Source organism: Phyllobates terribilis, unplaced genomic scaffold (genome assembly GCF_046119375.1).
Source record: "Phyllobates terribilis strain yellow unplaced genomic scaffold, ASM4611937v1 Scaffold_5809__1_contigs__length_48954, whole genome shotgun sequence".
Taxonomy (NCBI): domain Eukaryota; kingdom Metazoa; phylum Chordata; class Amphibia; order Anura; family Dendrobatidae; genus Phyllobates; species Phyllobates terribilis.
The window spans coordinates 1-23,592 of NW_027368554.1; the positions used below are offsets into that span (position 1 = coordinate 1).

At 37.5% G+C, this 23,592-nt stretch overlaps 1 protein-coding gene across 1 annotated transcript; it reads right to left on the minus strand.

The window, feature by feature from the left end:
• Positions 1-18,876: 18,876 nt before the first annotated feature.
• Positions 18,877-21,133, minus strand: LOC141250488 (uncharacterized). The gene is made up of 5 exons (XM_073670001.1): positions 20,921-21,133; positions 20,745-20,851; positions 20,221-20,647; positions 19,151-19,269; positions 18,877-19,075 (listed from the first exon to the last, which is right to left on the minus strand). Exons 1-5 carry the CDS (start codon positions 21,131-21,133, stop codon positions 18,877-18,879), a joined length of 1,065 nt encoding a protein of 354 aa, XP_073526102.1.
• Positions 21,134-23,592: the final 2,459 nt, after the last annotated feature.

Here is a 23,592-nt window from a genome sequence, read left to right on the forward strand (position 1 = left end):
CGGTGCAGTTGAGCTGCAGATCAAATAGATGAAGAAGATGAAGTTGGGGGAAATCTGAGCCAAACTAGTGCAATTATATACTAGAATAAAAGGAAGAAGAAAGAGTGGAACTTGATTTGGGTGGGATTAGGGGAAGAACTTAGCAAGTGGAATGTTACTGGGGATGGCTTTGCCTGCCCTGCTGGAAATGGAAGGCGTCAAAATCAGATTATTCAATCTCAGAATTACTCATATAATTAAGAAGTGCGTGCGCAATGAGAGATTCCACGCCATGATTGACCACAGTGTTTTTCTCTTTCCTTTATTAATGCGTTGTATTATTGCGGTAAGATGTTCTAGATTATACTGTATTTGATTGATCTGGAGACAATCCGACAAATCTCCATTCCGGATTTGAATATACGTAATTTTCAGGATTCCTTCGTATATTCAGTAACTGGTATCCGGTGATTCTGATACCAGTCTACCAGATACTGTATATTGGTGATGGTTCTGGTTTGTGTGAATGTTTTTTTTTTTTTGTATAAAAGGGATATAACTATATCTTAATCATAAATTCATATGAGACAGGGTGATTAAATTGGCCTAAATCAATTGGAAATTCGAATTAGATTTCATTTTATAAAAGTCGAATTAGATTTCATCCTAAATTAATTGGAAATAAGATAAGTAATGCACGTATGTATACACTGAATAGGTTATATCTCCACTTTCGATGTGGGATAGGTTTTTAGTCTTCAACACATGGGCATTTACCAAACAATAGAGATCTTTTCATTTTATTGAAGATATATATACACATATATGTCGAATAAGTTTGGGAGATCCATTAAAGTTTGGACTGACCCATGGATTGGTTACACATATTTTTTCCTACTTTGAACCCATCGTCTAGTAAGAGACCCAATCTAAATGGTGACTTGTTAGACAGTTACCCCTTTTATTTGGATTCTCGGGAATTTCTTTCTTTTCATATAGATCGAATTAAGGCAATCCCGATAAGTTACATATTGTTGCGAAACAAGATTATTCGGGGTTGGACTAAAAATGTGGATTACAATGTGATACAGGGATTAGCCGATTCATAAGATCTAGGCAATAAACCTTACGAAAATAAGCAAAACGCAATGAGTATTAGGAAGGATTTGAAATAGATGAAAGAATAGATTGAAGGAAGAACCGAGGAAAACAATGAGGAAACCCGAATGTAGAGAAAATGCTAATTTCTACTACCAAACATGGAAACCAAACTATCCTAAAATGGAAGCAAAAGGGCCGGCCTATTTAAATGAATTAAGGATGAATTATTTTACCTAAAAATAGAAAGCAATTACTCATACAAATATCCAAAATGAGTCGAGTATCAAGCCTTAGAAAAGGCAACAATAATGTGATCACTGGCATGTAATTATCATTTGTCAATAGGGTTGTCGCCTTGAACTCTTTCTCTTCTCTTAGAACTAGTTGTGCCAATAAAGTATCCATGTCTTGTTGAAGCTCCTTCAATCTTTACCTAGTAACCCGTCCATCAAAGGTTGGCACTAATGATGGGGATGATCCTTCACCGGTCTCCCCTTTATCGAAGATGAATCGTCCTTGAATCATCATCAGCTATGTATTGAGTAAGGTCACTTACATTGAACATCGGGCTCACGCCACAGTCGTCGGGCATCTCCAACACATAGGCGTTTTACATTATTGATCACTTTGAATAGACCATCATCCCTAGGAGAAATCTTGGACTTATTTTTGGTTGGAAACCGTTCCTTCCATACGTGCAACAAACACTAGATCGCCGTAGGTGCAACAACACTAGATCGCCGGGTTCAAAGAGGATGTCTTGCCGGCCAGGGTTTGCTCGTGATGCAATGTGCTCGGCTTTCCTGTCCAACCTAGCATTGGTTCTTTCTTGAAACTCCTTCATAAAGTCTACCTTCTTAGCTGCATCAAAGTTTTCACATTCCTCCGTAGGAAACCCTAGAAAGTATTAAGTGATTGGTGAGTACAACAACGGTGAACAATGTTCCAAAAGTAACACATCACTTACCATCCAAGAAGAACTCGTAGCCGTGTCTAGGTTGTCCAGCATCGACATAAACTCAACGTCGTTTGAAATGGGATTGCCAGTAGTTCTCCTAAGTTGATATCTATCATCGTGGTCTTAAGGAGGCCAGGTTTACAATTTCAGCATAGACATGCCTCGTCTTTGCTGACAATCATGTCCCACCACGTACAGACGGGGTGGAAGGAGCTAGTAACACACGACTAATCATTGTCAGCGCACGAGTTCAATGTCAACACAAAGAATACATTAAGAAGGGTCACTTACCTTATATTGGCGACGACATTGTCAAAGGCAGAGGTTGGACTTCTGTGGAGTTGTTGAGCTTCCTTTCACTAACAGGGAGTCCAGGAAATGTTCAAGCTTTGCCTTGATGGGGAGGATGATGGTTTTGCAAGAAAAAATGACCCCAAATTAATACAATCTAGAGGAAAGACAGTAAAGAAACAACATATACCTTTCGACTGGCATTGTGCCCTTGGGAACCAATAATCCACACCAGTGATGCAATTTCGATGAAGAAAAACCTTTTTCTCCATCCACTTCCGTTAACCCCTACGACCTAAACCAAAGGCTTGCAGGGCGCCATGCTCTTCAAGCTATACTGATGAGACTTGGACATTGATGGACGGTAGCAATAGTCGATCGCGTCGGCATCGATCTTGAAGTCGTGATTCTCATTAATAAGGACAAGGACATGCAAGACCCAAAATGATTGGACCACTATTTGGTAGGGGCAAGGTCGCAGATATGGAGTACTCGTTGGACTAGTTCAGAGATGAGATACTACTTATAAAAGTACGTCCACCCATCGTATCTGGCATCCTCCCTCTCTTCAGCATCGAAGAGCCTTGCGGTAGTGTATGTCGGTAATTTTCCCATCCGGACGACCTCTTACATACCCATCAGAGTTAGTTCGTCCCAACACAACATCCACTTCATCTAGAAAGAACATCGAGGGTGGTCACTTAAGTTGGAGACAATTGTAGACATTTTCGAGACAGAGAAGAGGGAGAAGGAAATGTTACCCTGGGAGATGGTTATGCATGGAGAGTAAATGGATGAAATGATGTAATTGAAGGTAAATATAGTGATAGACACATTTGCGACGTGTGTATATGTAAGATTTTGTTGTTATTTAGTGCATTATTGAGATACTTTAGAGCACATTTCGATTACCTGAAGATTCTACATGAAGTGTGCTATTTCGAGGATTAAGAATTAATTATAAGAATTGAAGACTTTGGAAGACCGAAGTACAAGACAAAGATCGAATTAAACACAAAGTTGAAGAAGAGTGACCAATTAGTGCCCGTGGATGGCTGGTTGACGTTAGCCGATTGGGTTTTATGAAGTGCAAACAGTGTGGGTTCGGTGCCGGGGTTGGATGATCCGCGCCCACCAATGTGTGTCAGAATTTACCGGAGAACTTTCTTTGATTTTATTATTTTTTGTTTAGACTTTTCTATCTTTGGTTAGGTAATTTGGAGTTTTAGGTTTATTAGGATGAGTCGAACAATTCATATTGTAACTTTTATCCAAAACCTTTCTACCTCCATTGAAGTTTAGTTTTATCATATTCAAAGATGAACATGAACTAACCCTTCGTTCTTAGTCAAATCCTGAAGTTTCTAGTTTGATTAAAGTTGTGAAATTTTCTGTTCCCACATTTTGTAATTGTGTTATCTTTTCTCTTGTACTTGAGTTGAATTAGGAATGGATTGATATAATTGCTAGTTTCGCCTACTAGATTTTGTTGATTTTATCCATCGCTAGGGTAGATTGTATCGGTTTCAACATTCTATTCCTTTGACGCAGTTACGTCGTGCTAGTGTCTGTTTGAGCTATTCAATCATAGAGAGAATTGATTTCTGAACTAGCTTAGTATATGTTTGAGCTTTACTACTACGATATCTTGATATTTCTTGCTTATTGTCTCTATTAGTTTGAACCACTGACATTTCATGGTTAGCATAAAGTATTTGCACTTAAAATATTTATACAAAATAACCAAATACATGCACATAACAACAAAGAATTTGCATTCCGAAACTTCTGAAAATATCTGCACAATTTCTAAAAGTGTATGTATATTCCATATATGTATTTGCACATTCAACAAATTTATGTTTTATAAAGAAGTGCAAATAGTTTAAGTAAAAGTGTAAACAGAATAGCTAGAAAGTGCAAGGAGAAATTGCAAATGAATTAGGAAGAAAGTATAGATAGTTTAAATGAATGTGAAAATGGATTAATAAGATAGTGCAGACGAATTAGCAAAAATGTGCAGATAACTCAAAGACGGCGTTCCGATAGTCCTGCGGCGTTCCGATAGTCTGCGGCGGTCCGACTAAGGTGGTTTGGTGGTCAACGATGGTCAGGCGACGGTGGTCCAACAGTCAGTGGTTAACTTGCGATCGGATGTGGTCCAGTGGCATCGCTTCCATGGTAGTCTCTGATGACTAAATGCCGGTATGGAGTAGTCAGGAAATATAAATTTTTTGATTTTATTGGTTAAATCAAACAACTCAATGACAATACAAACTTGATCTAAATTAACATTTATTCAATTAAAACGAATTGATATTAAATTGAATGTGAACAAAACAACATTAGTCTGGCCGGTCTACAAACAATCTAATTCATATTAATAAATTCAGTGTTTTTCTATATTTTCTTCCGGTAGGAGAAACATATAAAACAATGTATACCAGTCGTTCTTTTGAAGTGATACAATAGTAGTTAATTGTTCATAATGGAAAAAAGAAAAGGAGAAGAGGGAAACGTGGTACACTAAGTAAACATTTGGGTCAACTTTCTCCCCAAGTTAGCACCTCGGCAAGATTGCGACTCCTCAATTCAAGTTTGTATTTTAGATTATTTCAGCAATTAAATAGGAATAATCCAAGGAAAAGCCACTGTTTATACTCTTTAAAAATCGCAACAGCACTGTTTTAAGCATGAAACGTAGATAATCAGCATGATTGAATCTTAATTAGGCGTGGATGCCGTCTCTCTATTCGTCCAAATAGATGGTTACTCTAGATTGAATATAGTAACTAGCTTAAGACCAGTGCCCTGCACGGGTATTGTAAATTAATATATACGATTGTAAAATTTGGGAGTAATAGTAATATGTAAATATAACCCATATAACTTAATAAATAACAAAAAGTCAAAGATAAGAATTATATTAAAAACATCATCAAATACAAATTGTTAAACATCTCCTTGTATACGTATTCTGTAAGATTAATCTTATATTTATCTTGGCAAATTTTCCATGTATTAATATTCCACTCAACACAAAATTCTGAAAGTATCACCACTTCATACTTCTTTAACTTATCTGAAAATTTGGTTGAGAGAAAATGTTGGCATGGTAGCTTCAATCCTTGAGTTTAATATTAAAATAAAAAATATTATTATATGATAAGTTTTGTAATATAAAATGATAAAGATAAGAGAAGTTGAACTTTTTTCTAATTGTATCTTTTCACTGTCTGGGACTATTTGAACATCTTCTCTTTTGTTTTCATAAACCGATAACTCTCACCTTTAGTTTCAAATTCCCCTTGCCAATAGTAACATCATCCACAAAATTATACACCTCCAAGGATATAATAAACATATACATACTAATTTGTAAGAATTAAGAACTTAAGAGTCATTTATAAAAATAAAAATAAAAAGAACACAAACTCTATGTTGTTTGATGATACGTAACGTAAACTAAAATCACTTATTAATAAAAAATTAAAAAATTGGATAAATTTAGCCATATCTTTTAATTACTGATTGTTTTTATGTATTATTTAAAAATATATATTTAAAAAATCAGTTGAAAACTCTTTCAAGATTGACCAAATCTCCTAAAAAATAGATTATGTAAAAAATAAAATGGTTTTAAGGGATTTGTTTTTAATCTTTACATAAAAAACATGAATAAAAATGATATTAGAAAAATGATATTTTAATTGAAGCTTTTTTAGCCAAATCCTTGAAGATTCATTTTTAATCTTTATATAAAAAAAGTGATTAATCAGTTTTATTTACATATCTAGAAATCTGTTGAATTATTTTTCAACGATGTTAAGGAAAACTTATTATATAAAAATAATTTGTGATATAAAAAATAATTTGCTAATGTTCATCCATCATGATGTTCAATAAAATATGACTACTCAGTTAGCTACCGATGATGCAGTAACATCATTAAGTTGGATTTCATCAAAGATTTGGTTGTAGCAATAAAGTTCGTGATTCCTGAATGTCTATTCTGCACATGATCCTTCTGCCTTTCAAAGTTGAAAACAGAATTTTCAATTATCTCTCCTCGTACAAATTAGTCAAAATAATTATGAAAGTGTGAATCATGATTGATAACAAAATTAAACTATACGGGAATTACCAGAGGGTTGCAGTTTATCATGATTCCTAACAAAATAAAAGTATACCGAAATTACCAGAGGACTACAACCTTCAAAATTTAAAATTAGTATCCACGAATTATCAACATAGAAAAAGATAAACTTGATTAACTATATTTATCCAATAAAATTACTATCCATAAATTCTCAACATAGAAGAGATCATTCCAGTAACAAAAAAAAATAGAACTCATCACAGAAAGTTGTTTCTTCAAATGTGCATGTAAATTCACCGCTCCTTCTCAAGAATTGGACTACAGAAAAGAGTATATATCTCTATCATCTTCTCATGCATTTTTTTCGAGCACCCTATGTGCATTTAAATTCACTGTTCTTCAAATGGACAGGTAGATTCATTGATTATGTAAATGCATCCTCAATCTCAATCTCAATCATATTCATAATCATTCTCAATTTAAAAATACCAAAATTTTTAAAATAATAAATTAATGATTATAAAAAAAATTATTTATAATCATCCTCAATCTTCAAACATAATTTTTTTTAGTTTTTTAAATTAATAATGATGTAGCAAGTATTTAATAAATTATTTCAATTATTATTTTAAATACATTGATAAGGTGGAACAATAGTAAGGTAACATTTGGAGAACATAACCTCAGCTTTAGTAATTAAGTATTGATTATGGAAAAAAGAAGATTTGGTTTTTATAAATATATTTTAAAGTTTATTTTGAAAATCTTCTCTTGCAAGATTCTGTTTTCAAATGGTATAATTAAATTGAAAAAAAATTAAAAAAATAAGTAGAAGAGAGAGAATAGTAGGACGAATACAAATTTGACATGTAGGATGCGGTAGGGCTAAATTAATTGTGGGAGCTTCAAAAGAGGGAGCTTTAATATATAGGTGATAGTTGAACTGCTTATTTGTTTTTACATTTAATACTATGAGACGAGTTACGGTGTGAAGTGCCCTTATGTTGTGAAATGTGAAAAATGTTGAGCCATTAGATTAGAAAATGGAGGGATGAGATTAAAAGATGGTTTTTTTAATGAATCAACGCGGTGACATTTTTGTAATTAATGGTGAACTTTTTTTTTTACGTTTTCTGGGTGATTTTTTTATCCCCTTAGAGCTGAACGATTGCGTGTTATATATGAACATTAGTGTATTATATGTGTACCCGAGAAACTTCGCACTTCACATCATAAAGGCATTTCACACCGGATCCTTATTCTTAATACTGTATAGAAAAAGAATTTAGGTTAGAAAAAAATATGCATTGTCGGGTGTTTGATACATATATTTATAAGAACTTTATCATTTACAAAGAGATTTTTATTTAAAATATATTTAGTTAAAAAAGTACTTTTTATGAAAGTACGTGTAGTTTTTAAAAAGTTAAAAATATAAAAAAGTATATAAATTAATTTAATGCACATTTACCTAAACTTAAAAATTCATAAAAAAGTCATTATAAATAAAAAGTAGTACATAAAAAAACAAACCTGTATTAGCTAACCTCTTGCATATTGATATTTTTGTTTTGTATACTTATGCTATGATGAATAAGGATCCGGTGAAAACAATCCTTATGATGTGAAGTGCGAACTTTCTCAGGTACACATATAACACACTAATGTTCACATATAACACGCTAATGTTCACATCTAAAGGGATAAAAAATCACCCAGAAAACGTAAAAAAAATAAAAATAACAGTTCACCATTAATTACAAAAATGCCACCGTGTGGATTCATTAAAAAACCCATCTTTTAATCTCAACCCTCCATTTTCTAATCTAATGGCTCAACATGCTTCGAACTTCACACCATAAGAGTTGTTTTCACCGGAACTCACCTCATGCTATGATATCAAAAAGTATGTGAGCGAGCTTTTAGAACACTATAGTTTTTTCATTCGAACGACATAGTTTTATCTTGTATTTGTAGAAAAGGTTGATACAAGAATATTTTTTTGAAATATAAAATATTTCATTGTTTTTACAAACAGAAAAATTGTATGGTGATCCAACCATAGTTATTAAAATCTAGATCTCAATCTTAACATTTTACGAATTTACGATCCAAGATTGATATTTGATCTGGATCTATCATTAGAATCTATTCATATTAAAATCTTACTGTGGATCTTATTGGATCTCATAATATCACTAGGATCTTACGATTTTACGATCCATGTATGATCCTAATGTTGAACTATGATGAGACACTAACATCTATTTGAAAGCCCAATTATTCTACTTTTCTATCTTTTACATGATTAAAATCACTCTATATGTACATCTTTCATACATTACTAGATATAAATCATAAAATTTTACCATGTGTGCGCAATATCTAAAACAACCCTAATTGCGATTGTCCATAACATTAAGTCTAATTTATAAATGTTTTGAATCCATGTTTTTTTAATATAGTTTACTGTACATGACTTGATATTTGAAGAATAAGTATCGCTTTGAAGTAATGCTTGCAAATTTAATTTTTAGACTTCAGATTTTAGTAGAATTTTTTTAGTACAATGTTTATAGATGAACATAAAATAGTCTTTTATTAATCTTTAAAACTTACGATTCTATGATCCGATTTCACGACCCGATCCTAAGGGTTCCTTGTGATCCAATCATAAAATCCCCATTTGTATAACCTTGGATCAAACTATATCTTGAAAAAATAAATGATAAACTACAACAGTCTTTTATTGAGATAGTTCTCACTAAACTTGGTTTCAACCAACAATAGATTAACTTTATATTAGATCTTCATCTTTTTCAATCCTGATTAACAATGAGCCTGACCCTATCTTCAAACCCATTGTCATCTCCACCAACAGACCTGTTTTCCTCTCTTGTTTTTTTTTTCTAGTAATGGAATATTTGGCGCGAATGATGCATGTCGAATCTCTGAAACATAACCATAATGTGGGGATTAAGTTTACGCCCGAGGGGCATGTGTCTTCCTTCCTCAACTTTGCGATGATATAATCAATTCACAAGTATCTCAGTCTGTGAATTAATTATCTTAAAAGTTCTTTCTGGACATCCACCAACATATCTACAACTTAAAAGGCGCTTCTTGCCTTCATTCTCAACATTCAAGTTTATATATGGGAATCTCTATAGTTGTTGAAAGAGTTTAAAATGGATGTTTTAATTATGCAATTTAGAACTAAAAGAACGGCTCAGTTCTTGGAAAGCCAATTCTTTATCCCAAGCATGTCTCGCAATTTTCATTGAGTCTAATCTTCTTCTTTTTTTGCCAAAGATAAATAATTGTATTAAGGCAAAACATATATACAACCAAGCTCAAGTTCATCCTTCTCATTATGGCTCTACCCCTTCTCCCACTAGTAAACCATTCTGAATTTGCAAACCTCAATGACCTCTCGAATAACATCCCTAGTGTTTTATAACTTTGTTATTAAAAATAACATTATTCCTCAACTTCCAAATGTAATAAACACAACCCAAAAAGCATTAAGACAACCCAAGTAGATGTTGTTTCTTCGTTGATTGCAATCCCCAAACCATTGCCACCACGATCTCAAGTCGCTTCGTCTTGTTCTCACTCCTTGCCAAAGCATAACAACATCAATGATATCCTTAGCAACACAACAATCCGACCAAAGATGAGAGGAGGACTCCGAACCTGCGTTACAAAGGACACAAGAATCATCTTGAATCAAACCCCATCGGAAAAGCGAGGCTTTGGTCGGGAGGCGGTTCAGCGTAGCCAGCCAAGCCACGAGCGACCACTTAGTGGCCTGAATTCCAGTCCAAACTACAGAGCACCACGATTGCACTGGATACTGGGGAGAAATAAGACGAAAGGCAGCAACAACGTTCAACCTCCCATCCCCTTTGGTAACCAGTATAGAGCCAGTCAAACCCGGGCCTACAAGCAGCCAAAACTCATCCCTCACTTTGAGCGTTTGTTTCCAAAAACTCGATCTCATTGCATTAGCCGACACATGCCAAAGGTCTTTTCCCTTAAGTATATTCTTAGCAGCCCAGGTAGTCCATAAACTCCTTCTATCAACCTGAATGTCATGGACAAACAAATAATCTTCTGTCTAAAACGAATAATCTAATATAGAGCTTCTTACCTCCGACTGGTTAGAAGTTGATGACATTAATAGAAAATTCTTCTGGAATAAAAGCACATCCTCTTCCCCCACCTCTAGCCTAGGATTCCTCCCAAATCAGCGGTCGATCTTGGCCTGCTTAAAATGGAAAACATCAATTGATCCCTCTCGATAAAGCTATTGCGGAAATGTTTTTCCAGGTTGAGGGGGAAAGGGTATACATGTTTACAAATGGTTTACACCATCAAAGTTAGAGTATCATCATACATGTTGGGTGCCACCTCCACAACTACCTCAAAACCAAGATGCATACTACCCTATAGTCCTGCATGGGAACATGACAACAAGGCGGTCACTAATCGCGGAGGATGGGATATGAATTTGAATGATCTTGTTGACTATGTGTATAGGGAGTAAAGTTGCTAATTCAAGTAGGTTCCACTGGCGAGAGGGCGCGATGAAAGTCGCAACATTGAGTGTGATGTCATGTATTGATGGATTGAAATAATGAGGAATACTGGTATCGGGAATCTAATTATCCATCCAGAAATTAATGGATTGGCCATTCCCTACGGTCCACTTTACACCAGATTGCAAGATCAGCATGGCTGGAGCAAACAAGAAAATTGTCGAGATTGGAATTTTTCCTTTTATAAGAGAAAAGGTGATTGGGTCCTAAATAATTCTCAGTAATTAAACGTACCTTCCAGAGAAGTTACGTTTGAAGAAAACAATTTAGATGATATGCTTTGGATAATCCTAGGTCTCCTAGATATTTAGGCCTACAAACATTTTCCCAAGCTAGTAAAGGGTGGCTAAGCTATTTGGATTATTCCAAAAAAATGCTTGTTTATGTCATCAATTTGGTTGTATATACCAATTGGACGTAAGAAATTTTGCATGAAATAGTTAGTCATGGAAATTAGATTTGATTGAATGAGTACAGTCCGACCAACCTGGGATAGGAAATTTGCTTTTGAGGAGTTCAATTGATTTTTAAGCTTAGGAATAGCATAGGCAAATCACACAATTTTTACTTTGCATGTTAAAATTGAGATGCACAGATATTTTTTCATAGTAGCTGTTACGTGGATGTTGAGAATGGAAACCAGCCGTTGTTTTTTGCGGTGGTGCGATGTTTGCAAAGGTTTGGAAAGAACTTTTGTGGTAGTCAATAGATAACCCTGACAAATTTGTTAGTTGTTAGTACATCGTGAATGTAGCGCATGTTTCTTTTTATAGCGTTGGTGAAAATGATGGTATCGTCAACAAAGCTGAGAAGGACAAGTAGGTACCATGTTTTATGAGCTTAAATCCGACACGATAATTAGGTTGATGAGATTCAGTCTGGAATGTACAAGCTAGATATCCGAGAGCCGTTTTGAAATATAATATTTAGAATAGAAGTTAGAAAAATATTTAGGCCCCGTTTGTTATAATGTCCTGGAAACGTAACGAAAAAGAAATGAATCTAGACAACTTTGACGTTATTATTCGTTGGTCGAGGTGATTTCATGACTTGCAACTCACTAGGAGATGGTCTAATGACTCCCTTCGGCAAGAGTATTTGTTTCCGTAATATGAGGGTGAGGTTTCAAATACCCTTGATGAAGGGAGTCATAAGACTATCTCCTAGTGAGTTACGAGTCGTGAAATCACGTCGACGAATGAATAATAACGTCAAAGTTATCTAGATTCATTTATGTTGCTCACATTTCCGGAAAACTATAATAAACGGGGCCTTAATGTATACTCCATCCATTTCATGCAAGTATTGAAACATTTTGAACGTGCACGATTTGTATAAAATTAGAAAGTTGGTGTTTCGTCTATTTTGTACCTGTGTCTTGTAGCCTACGTTCTAGTTCAAAGATCATTAGATGCACTAAAACGTCTTAACTTTTTTTGGTGGAAACTAAGACGTCTAGCTTGAACATGGTTTTCTTATTCATAATTTCCAAACTAAAAAACGCAAAGAAATACAACTTGGAAACCACGGCGTCAACAGTCTTACCAAAAATATTCTAGCTTTGACTATTCAACTGTTTGAGTCAATCAAGCAACAGCGACGATATACGCATTCCACGCATCTTGCTGTTGAAAGCTCGATGCCTCTTCATATCTATCATCTCTAGCAGCGCCAAAACCGCGCGTGCTCCTTATTTCGCTGACACTGGGCATTTCCCTGATCCAGAATTGGGTAGATTTGTATCCGTATTTGTTAGGTTTTCTATGCAATATTTATGCGAGTGTTATTTTACACCTTAGTATGAGTAGAAAGCTTCTATATATAAGAATATTCATAATGTAAAAACTTTTTCAATATGATATCATGGATGAAGAGGGTAGAGCGAGAAGTCAAACATAGGAGGTGGGTAAGTCAAAGATATTTTCTTAGAAGATCTGTATAAACAGGATAGGGAGAAGATCTTCAGTATAATCAAATAAGGAAGGCGTATATATGTGAAGATACTCTCCTGGTAAGGAAAGATCGGACACGTACAACTTGACACAATCTGAACGGAAAGATCACAAGAAATACACATGGAGTTATCATAACGAATTGATTCGTTTTTATTAGGAGCTTTTGGATTCTTGCTTCTTTGTTTAATAATATATGTGAGCATTATATTATTAAAATGGTAGAAGATCTTTCACTTTACCATGTTTAATAACAAAATGTGAATATTTTATTATTGAACAAAGAGATTCGACCCAAGCTAGGTTTTTTGGTCTTAGCCAACTATATATTGAAAATTCATCTTTGTGAAGGAGATGAAAGTTGATGAGATATTCTAGAGAGCGTTATAGAGCAGAATACTTTTAGGTTAGTGTTTGAGTGAAAGGTGTCAGGGAAGGAATACACCTTTACATGTGACGTTTCCATGACTAACCGATCAAACAATTGGTATCTGAGCCTGGTCTCAAGATTTTCGTTAGTCAGACCGCTGAAAAGATGACTTCAAACAACAACACCAACGATTCCTTCTGGAAGCCGCCAAGTCTGAGGACAGGAGAGTACAACTGGTGGGTCGAGCAATTCGAATCTCACGTGTGCTCTCTACACGGACAACTCTTGAAAGTCATTGAGGTTGGCAACGAAAACGTGTGGGTTGACATAATCAAAAGAGATGTAGAGAAGGAAAGGAAGGACTACACTGACACTGATTTCAAGGTTCCGGAGCTTAATATGAGGGTTAAAAAGGTATTGCACATGGCACTCAGTCCCTCTGATCTCATGAAGGTTCTTAGATACAAATCAACCCACGAGATATGGGAAGCTCTCAAGAGGATGTATAGAGGAAATGAGGACGTGAAGAAAAACAGGATTCTCTCCATACAAAAGGACTATGATAATGTACTTCAACAAAAAGGTGAGTCCTTGGAAGAGTTTCACTTCAGGTTGCACGGATACGTAGGTCAATTGGAACTTCTCGACCAAGTTCTTCCCGAATGGAAAATCATGCACTAGTTCCTACACGCCTTGAAATCAAAATGGGATGTGATTTCCCTAGCACTACAAGCTCAAAATGACATCAACAATATCACTCTAGAAGATCTTATAGCCCGTTTTCAAAGTAACTCAGGAGTCCGGCAGAAGAAAAATACAAGGGGGGAACTGAGAAGAGCCAGAGCATATCACACAAGATTGAGATAGCATTCGATCTGGATCAAATGGACGAATGCGAGGAAGATCTTGAAGAAGACATTGCTCTCATCCAAAAGAAGAACGTGTTGCACTGGGTTATGTCCACGCGCTCCAACCCAAACCCTAGGTTGCGATTTCTAGCGGATTGCTTTCTTCTCCGACTGGCACCCACGACGGCTCCTATTGAGCCGGTGGTCCAAGGGAAGGTATGCATCCTCATGAGCGAACTGATCCCAGTGCCCTATACGTGATTTATTTCTGCCCCTGCCTCGTTCTTCTTCGGTGTTCTTTGTGGATTCCGATTTATGACGTGATTGCATTCTGCCCTGCCTCGTTCTTTGCCGACGTCCTGTTACGGTTATGCTTTTCCGACTTCTTTATCCGATATCCAACTTGCTTCCCCTGTGACGCGGGTCTGCTTCGGGTGGCCTATTTATACCGGTGGTTGTGTTCAGCTCCTACTCTGGCAGTCGGGATGCTTCTACCGCCGATCTAGTTGCCGGCCCTCATGCTGAGGGATCTCTTCCTGCGGACGATGTTTGTGGTTTAGTTGTGGCGGAGGATGTTGAGACTGAGAGTGGTTATAGTGCTTCAAAGGATGTTGATGAGATTGTTTGGACACCTACTGCTTCGCCTAGTCCAGCCCTGGGCACGGCCAGTGCTCCCCTCGTTGATTCGGTTATGGAAGAGAGGCATTTTACAAAGGTTATCTCTGCTTCCAAGATGAAGAATGAAAAGGCATCCGTCAGGGAGTTAAAGTAGGTAATCCGGCTCGTTCAAGTCACACCCAGGCACGTTCTCTGCACAACACATTTAGAGGCGTCCAACAGGACTCTGTGGCCTCATGAATGCTCTATCCTGGAATATTCAAAGGCTTGGCCAAGCCCGGAAGCAAAATGGCATGTGGGGCGTGATGCTTGAGTGTCATGCAAAGTGTGCCGGAAATGCGTGTTGTCTGAGATTATGTTGATCAGTTTTTTGAGCTGCATGAGTTGTCTTGGCTTGTGATTTCAACTGTGTGATGAATGAGGAGGAACGTGCTCAATGGAGGCGTGTCTATATGTATGAGTGTAATGATATGATTGATGCTTGTTGAAGGCATGGTTTGATTGATTCTGCTTATTCGAGTTATAATCTGTTCAATGGTCCAATGGTACTATTTGGAGTAAGTTAGATAGGGTGCTGGTTCACCCCTCTTGGATGTCTTCTAAGTACCACATCCATACTGAGTTTCCTGATATGTGGCATCTGTTTGACCACAATCCTGCGATTGTCTCTTTACAAAGAGAGAGTAGTGTTGGGAAGAAGTACTTTAAGTTCTTCAATATGTGGATTGATCATCCTAGGTTCAGGAGAGGTTGTTCGAGATACATGGGTGTCTAATTTCTAGGACACTTACCAATACCGGATATCCAAAATCCTTCGACTCAAGCATACGCTGAGACAACTTGATCGAGCTAAATTTAGTCATATTTCTGCGAGGGCTGTTTTGGCTAACAATGAGTTCTCTACTACTCTTGAGGGTTTACGGTGTGATCCTGAGTCTGTGACTACTAGGCAGTTGATGCTTCATGCTAAGGCCAGAGCCACACGACTTAATGAGGCTTAGGCGAGTTTTCTTGGGCAGCAGGCTAAGGCCAAGTATGTTTTTCAGAGTGACAGATGCACGAAGTACTTCCACTGTTTGATGAGAGCTCATGATCGTAGGAACCATATTGTGTTTATTACTTTACGCGATGGTTCTCAAAGTTCGTCTACTGTTGAGGTTGTTGGTGAGTTTGAAAGTTTTTTTCATGGGGTTGTTTGGGACTGTTGTGCATGTTACTCTTCCGGAGTCTGGTGTATTTGCGAATGATCCTCGGGTGTCGGCTGAGGCGAGTACCATGCTCGAGGCGCCAATTTCTATTATTGAGATCAATACGTGGGATGTCACTGGTCCTGAGGTTTGTGCTGCGGTGAAGGAGTTCTTCTCTAAGGGGAATCTTCTTCGCCAATTTAACCACACTATCATCTCTCTTCTGCCCAAGGTTGATGCTCCTGAGTGTGTTGAGCAATTCCGTCCAATATCATGCTGTAATGTGATCTACAAGATCATATCTAAGGTGTTGACTATAATACTTGCTACTCACCTTAGTTATATCATTGATCCTTCCCAATGTGCCTTTGTTGAGGGTCGGCTTATGTCCGAAAATGTTTTCTTGGTATAGGAGCTTTTGCAGCGATATCTTGTACGCCTTGATACCAAATGATGTTTTCTCAACATTGATCTGGCTAAAGCGTATGATTCTATTTCCTGGGATTTCTTGAGGTATGCCCTTCATCATCTCGGGTTTTCTATGAAGTTTATGACATGGGTTATGGAGTGTGTTAGTACGGTAGCCTACTCACTTAAAGTCAACAAGGGCCTTCAAGGTTTCTTTCAGGGAAAACTTGGCATCAGGCAGGGGGATCCCCTTTCTCTGTCACTATTTTTGATCTGTATGGAGTTATTCTCTCGACTTGTCCGGCAGGAGATAACCGGTTCAGCCTTTCAGTATCATCAGCATTGCCAGAGCTTGAGGCTCACACATCTTATCTTTGCAGATGATGTTGTCCTATTATGTCGGGGTGATCTGGCTTATGTTAGTATTCTTTTGAGGTATCTTTAGAGGTTTGAGTTGATGTCAGGGCTTTGTGTGAATGTGGGAAATATTCTACTTTCTCGCATTTGTCATTAAGGATGAGAGAGACCCGATTATTGGGACCACTGGCTTTAGGGTGGGGAGTGGGGACCTTTCCTTTTTGTTATCTTGGCATTCCTATTAGTCCTCATAGTCTGATTATTTTGGAGCACAAGCCACTACTTGGTAGAATAAGTGGCTATCTTACCGCCTGGGCAAAAAGAACTATTTCTTTTGTGGGCCGGAGGAAGTTGATTGCCGATGTGCTTCAGGGAAGTGTTGGGTTTTGGCTGTCTATGTTGCCTCTGCGTGTGGGAGTGATGTCGAGACTTGTTGCTATTTGTCCTAGGTTCCTCTAGAGACGACCTAGAGTGGCTTGGGTGAGTGTCTTCTTTTCGAAGGCTGAGGGTGGATTTGGTTTACTTAATTTTAGTATCTGGAACAAGGGTTTCATGTTGAAGCATTTTTAGCACATTATGCAGCGTTGTGAGAGCATGTGGGTTAGATGGGTTTACCACTGGTACCTTGGCGTGGTTGAGCCTATGGATTGGGTTGTGCACACCCGTGATTCGCCTCAGATCAAGGCAATTATAGGTGTGTATGATGTTTTTGTTAGACTCCCTGATAGAGAGCTGAGTGTTGAGGCAACTCTATATGGTATGTATGTCGCGGCTCGATTCAGGGTGATGCGGGCTTATGCACTTCTTAGTAGGAAGAGGCTGGTAGTTAGTTGGGTGAAGGAGGTATGGGTTCCACACAACACTACGAAGCATATGTTTATTCATTGGTTGGCGTACTTGGGTAAGATATCCACTTACGACATACATTTCTTCCTGGATGTTGATCCTAGTTGTCGGTTATGCGATAATGAGTTGGAGAAGCATGAGCATTTATTCTTTGAGTGTCCGTTTGTTGAGAGTATTTTGCGGGAGATTAGCGTCAGATTCATGATCACTTGTGGTACTGGATCATTGCAGAGTGTGCATCAGTGGTTTCAGAGGCATATGCATGGCAGAGGTTGCCTTAGTTGTGCTTGCTTATACGCTCTGTCGACTACGGTTTATTTTGTATGGCATGCCCGGAATGCCTTGATTTTTTATGATTGTTATATTCCTGCCAATATGATTGTTAGATTGATTATCACTCGTGTATCGTTTGCTTTATGATTTATTTCCATTGCAAACTATTCAACTTTCATTAGGGTGATTAATTCTTGACGGTTGCTTGATTGTTTTGTATAGTATGGAAAGTTTGTGTGCTTCTTCATTTATGCACATGGACACTTTGTGATTATTTACCTCTCTTTGAGGTCATATTCTATACAAGTTTACCTTAACCCAAAAAAAGGAAGTCAGGATACATCAATGCTCAACTGAAGGAAACAAAGACTCCAAAGAGATCATATGCTATCATTGTCAGAAAAAGGGACACTTCGCCAGGAATTATTTCAAAAAGAAGGCCGGAGAACCAGCCGTTCAAGTGGGGAAAGAAGCCATGATAGTTGAGTGGGGTGAAATTGATTCTGATGAGGACATGTCTCTTCATTTTGAAGATATGTGTCCAATGGAAAACGGAAACACAGACAGTGAAGAGTTAACTAAAGAACAAGTTCTTAATTGTTTTAAGTAAAAAATCAACATAAAGTCTTATTGAAATTATTAGAAAACTCAACAAAGAGATCAATAATCTAACCATCGTGGTCAAGTAAAAGGATGAAACCATTTCTGAGCTAGTAAAAGTCAATAATGTATGGGTATAGAAGGTAAAACTTCTAGAGAAAGGTTCCTCTTCTTCCTCGAGCATGTGTCCTAAGTGTCCAAGACTGAACATTGAGGTCTCCTTCCTAAGTAAGGGCTTGAAGTTACTTGAGTCATCTAATGAATCTCTTTCCCTTACAAAAGTGAAACTTTTTGAAGAAATTGAGATTCTCAAATTGGATGATAGGAGGAAACAAAAAGTTTGGAATAATGAACTTCTCTTAGAAAAGGCATCTTGCTGTTGAGTCAATCAAGCAACAGCGACGATATACGCATTCCACGCATCTTGCTGTTGAAAGCTCGATACCTCTTCATATCTATCATCTCTAGCAGCGCCAAAACCGCGCGTGCTCCTCATCTCACTGACGTTCGGCATTTCTTTGATCCAGAAATGGACAGATTTGAATCCGGATTCTTCCAAACAGTCCTTTATCTCAGGCAATGACCACCTGTAAATAAGCAAATACAATGTCAAGACTATGAGGCTGTATCTGTTATGCTCTGTTTGGGAGGGGTTTACTCACAGCCTCCAGCTGTATGAAAAAGCATGGCGGATCTTCCTCTTTGATTTGTGGAGTTGGTAGTGGAGACTGATTCTTGTCTTTCGCTCAATTATGTCGAATTCCTCTTGCTCCCATGTGTACTGTCATATCATTTTATGCATCATTAGATGGTCTATCTGAATTATATGGGTGATATATAGACCCGGCAAAAACTGACCCGGCCCGCAAACCCGGCCCGACCCATTTACGGGTCATATAAACCCGACCTGATTTACACAGAACCCGATTTCACCCGACCTCTTGACCCGAGAAAATCATGGGTCAAAGTATGACCAGACCCATTGGGTAAAATGTATAAGCATAAAAAACATGAAATTTAATTTAAAATTTAATTTTACTTTTATTTTTATTAAATACTCCATTTGGATACAGATAAATGTCATTTAAAGCACTTTTGTTGGATACAAATACATGTCATTTTACCAACTTTTTCCCTTATTTTACAAATTTATCCCTATGCAATTATTACTAAAGCTACTTTATTTCTCTAGATATTGTTTTTGACATTTTCTAACACTTTAGTAGGGTTATTTAGCGGGAAAAAAATCTACCTTAATTTATTTGAAATTTTGTCTAATGACATGTATTTGTATCCGGAGGGAGTAAATATTTTCTATTTTAAAAAGATTTTTATTACTTTCTTTAAATTTTTTTATAGAAAAGCGAAAAAAATTCCACGTCAACCGACCTGCTGACCTGACCCAACTCGACACTAAACCTGTTATAACCTAACTCGTTGTGACCCGGTAAAAGTTTGACCTGAAATGGCCGACTCGATTGCCAGGTCTACTGATATATGACTAAAGAATGCAACAGGCAAACAATTTGTTTAACATAGATCAAGTTGCACTAGTAATCTTGACGAACTAATGAAAAAATGGGAGCACTAGAACTTTAGAACAACTGGATATATGTAAGATACTTAACACTAGTAGTAGTAGACAACCATGAAACAGTAACAAGTTCTTTGTATCATTGTCCAATATAGCATATTATAGCATTTATCTAAAGATATATGTGAGGAAGCTTACCGTGAAGTTAGGAAATTTTCTCTTAAGTTTGAGAGCTTGCTCTGATGATGTGCCTCCATACAAATCCATGACAAATATGCCGCCCTTTGTAGACAGAGCATTATGGCAATGTTTGAAGTACGAAATCAACTCTTTCCTCTTATGAAGGCAGCAACAACTGTAATTAAAAGCACAAACAATGTCTCTTGGAGGCAGTACTTCATCATCTCTGTCTCTCAAGGTGACATCTTTAATGAGGTCTTCAGTTTTTGATTTCACCAGTTTAGCTTCATGAGGTTGCAGGACGTTCCCATGAAATAGGAAGATTCTAGAATGGCTATCTGTGTCTGTGTTATTCGCATTGTTTTCCAAACACCAGTTAAGTGCATCAATGTCAAAATCCAGACCCACAGCCGTCTTTCGTGGATCCCCACGTATCCACTCTGTACTGTCATTGGAGAAACAATAGCAAGATACTGATCAAGGACAAGAACCCTAAAAAGACAGAAAGAATCAGAACAGTGTGGCGGTAGGTATGGTTAAACCTGAGGAAAGCAGTGCCGCAGAAATCTTCTTGGAGGTGAAGAGGCATCCTGCCGCCGACATACATCAGAAAGAACTTCTGCAAATAGCTTATATCCCCCTTTGGTGACTGCACCACAAATTGAAATCAACTCCCACAAATGGTTGATTGAAAATTGGCAAAAAGAGAGATGAAAACCTGAACGGATTGCTGGTAAAGCAGAAACTTTGAAGGCAGAGCGTCGTCGGAGTTTGGGTGTTGTTGCTCCTCTTCATCGTCGTCGTCTTCTTCTTCTTCTTGGGAGTCTTCTTTGGGAGGAGGGTATTCTGGGTATTCTTGAGCTCCGTCGTCGTAGCCGGAGAACTTGTGACGGCGTTGGTGGTTTTTCTCCTTTTTCCCGTGTTTTCCCATCTCCCGGTTCTGCGCTGCTAGCTAGCAAGATGAGCTGTTGTCTTGTGGTGCTAAACCTAACCTAAAATGCTAAACCTCCACTGATTGTTTCCCAGCAACTGAAACATTAAATACTTCATCATCTGTCTTAAAATGTTATTTTCCATTTAACTGCGATACAATTTTCAAAAAAAGTTTTGGATCGTTTATTCTTTTATTATATATTAATTAATTTATAGAATTTTAATGTAATTGTAGTATTTATTAAGATGAATAAAATAAGATTTTACCTGATTACGTTTTTATTCTATTCAGAGATGAGTTCCGGTGAAAACAACCATTATGGTGTGAAGTGCGATAACCTTTATAGAATAAAATAACCCTTTATAGAATTTTAATGGGATAAATAATCTAAAATAAGAACGTTATCGCCCGGATCAAGTCAGTAACGTTCTTCAAGTCAGTAAAATATTGCTTATCATCGGTGACAATATAAGCAATATTTTAGATTATTTATCCCATGTAAAGCCAGTAACGTTCTTCAAGTCAAAGCTTTTGCCGCTTTGGTAGTTAGAGTTGCTTCTGGTTTGGGTTTTCGTATATCGTCGTAGAAGACGATAACCTTACGGCAATCAACAGTCTTAAGAGCACTTGGAAGGTTCCCTGGAAAATTGCTCATATAATCAATGACATCAAGAGTATAACTTCAAGTTAGCAAGTTGTCAAGTTCAGTCATGTTCTTCGAGAATGCAATCAAGCATCAGATTTTCTTTCCAAATTTCATGGCATCACACTCTACTCGCTAACGTGATCCGGGCACATAATGTCAACAACTCTGTTGGATAAGAAATCATCTTATCCCTACATGTATCATTAAAACTTAGAGATTTTTAAAGATCACGCGCTTTGATGATTTAGACCACTTTCATCTTATCCCTACAACTTATGCTTTTTGGCACTAGATTAATTATGTCTCATGATGCAAAACAACATATAATATTATGTATAACTTGTATCATGTACAAGTACAAGGTGTGCCAAAGGGGGTCTAGTTGAGTGGTACAAGGTCGAGGCCTGGGTTCGAATCCCCCAGCGGCATATCCATCATATATAATGTGAAGTTTAGAGACCGTCTTCTCATGTAGAAGAGGTCACAGTGTCAGACTGAATAAAAAAACAATTTCAAGGTAGGACTCGTGGGAGATAAACTTGTTTAGGGAGAGTTGTGCGTCCCAAATGGAGGGTGGTTCAAGTCCTTATGGACTAGATCTAGTCTGGGCAAAGTGGAGGCAGGATGATTTCCCAATTGACAAACTAGGAATGGAGTAGGGTTCGTAGATGGTGGCTAGGGCATAGGTATGTGGGTGCAAGGGTGCTCCAACCTGGCTATGGTCGTAGGTGCAGCTTGGTGCATGTGGATCTGGGCTAGGGTGCTTCGTGAGGATGAGGGAAGGTGGTGCGCAATTTAGGGTTCAGATGCGGACAAGATGGGCTGGAGGCAAATTTCTGGGTTGGGGCCTGATTCAGGTTCGATAAGGGTGAGGACGATTTGAGTCGGAGCGGGAGGCTATTACAGATGGTGCAACTGATGTGGATCCGATTAATAATACAACGATAGATTGACTCATGTAGGTTTGAGTCCAAACAAAGGGACGACATCGATGAAAGGGGGGAGATTTACTCAACTTCAAAGCGTGCATAAATTCAACGTGGAAGACAAATGAGAGTTGTAGGATCGTTGATTTTCCTTAGGTCGCGACGGCAGCGACCTTGTGGTCTCAAGTTAACTTTGTTGATCGTAAGGATCTTTAATGTGCGGAAATAAACTTGAAGACACGATGTTCTGCAAACAAACTCGTATATTGCTTATCAATCCTAGTTACAGTCTAGTTTCATACACAATAAAACTTCTAAGTAAGCTAGATCTCTAAAGCAACTATACTACTCTCTCTCACTTGTTTACAACGCCACTTTCGACTAAATTACTCTCTAATTTCGTCTCTGCTCGCCTCACCTCGCCAACACATGACGAAATGCTATCTCTAATATATATAGACCATCTAACATCTGGTCTATCGAATCTACTAACTAAATCGAATCTAAACTGAATTGCAACAAATAAATCTTCTAGTTATAGAAGATATAAAATAAAGAATAAAATAAAACTTATGCTAAAAGATAATGTTTGTGCTAGATACTCATATTATTCCGTATCTAAGCAAATCTACTTAAAGCGTGAGAGACACGCTCTAGTCTCTTCCGATCTTCTAAGTGCCGAAGGCAATGCGCTTCTCGTCTTATAGTCTCGAGGTCGCTTTGATGGTATATCGTCTGCAGCGACCTTCCATTGGCTATCGCGACTATCTTCTATGCTTGGCACTAGTGCTCGTCGTTGATAAGTCTTTACAACTTAGACTCTACAACATCTTATGTTAGACAAATACTTGTCTGTGATCGTCGCGACCCTCTCTGTCATTAAA

What these genes read in the sequence shown, in the direction of transcription:
- LOC141250488 (XM_073670001.1), bottom strand. Translation starts at nt 21,133, where the DNA reads ATGGGAAAACACGGGAAAAAGGAGAAAAACCACCAACGCCGTCACAAG. An exon ending in TTTACCAGCAATCCGTTCAG is followed by an intron (nt 20,852 to 20,920) that starts GTTTTCATCTCT and finishes TTTGTGGTGCAG; the next exon opens with TCACCAAAGGGGGATATAAG. An exon ending in TTTTCATACAGCTGGAGGCT is followed by an intron (nt 19,076 to 19,150) that starts GTGAGTAAACCC and finishes GCTTATTTACAG; the next exon opens with GTGGTCATTGCCTGAGATAA.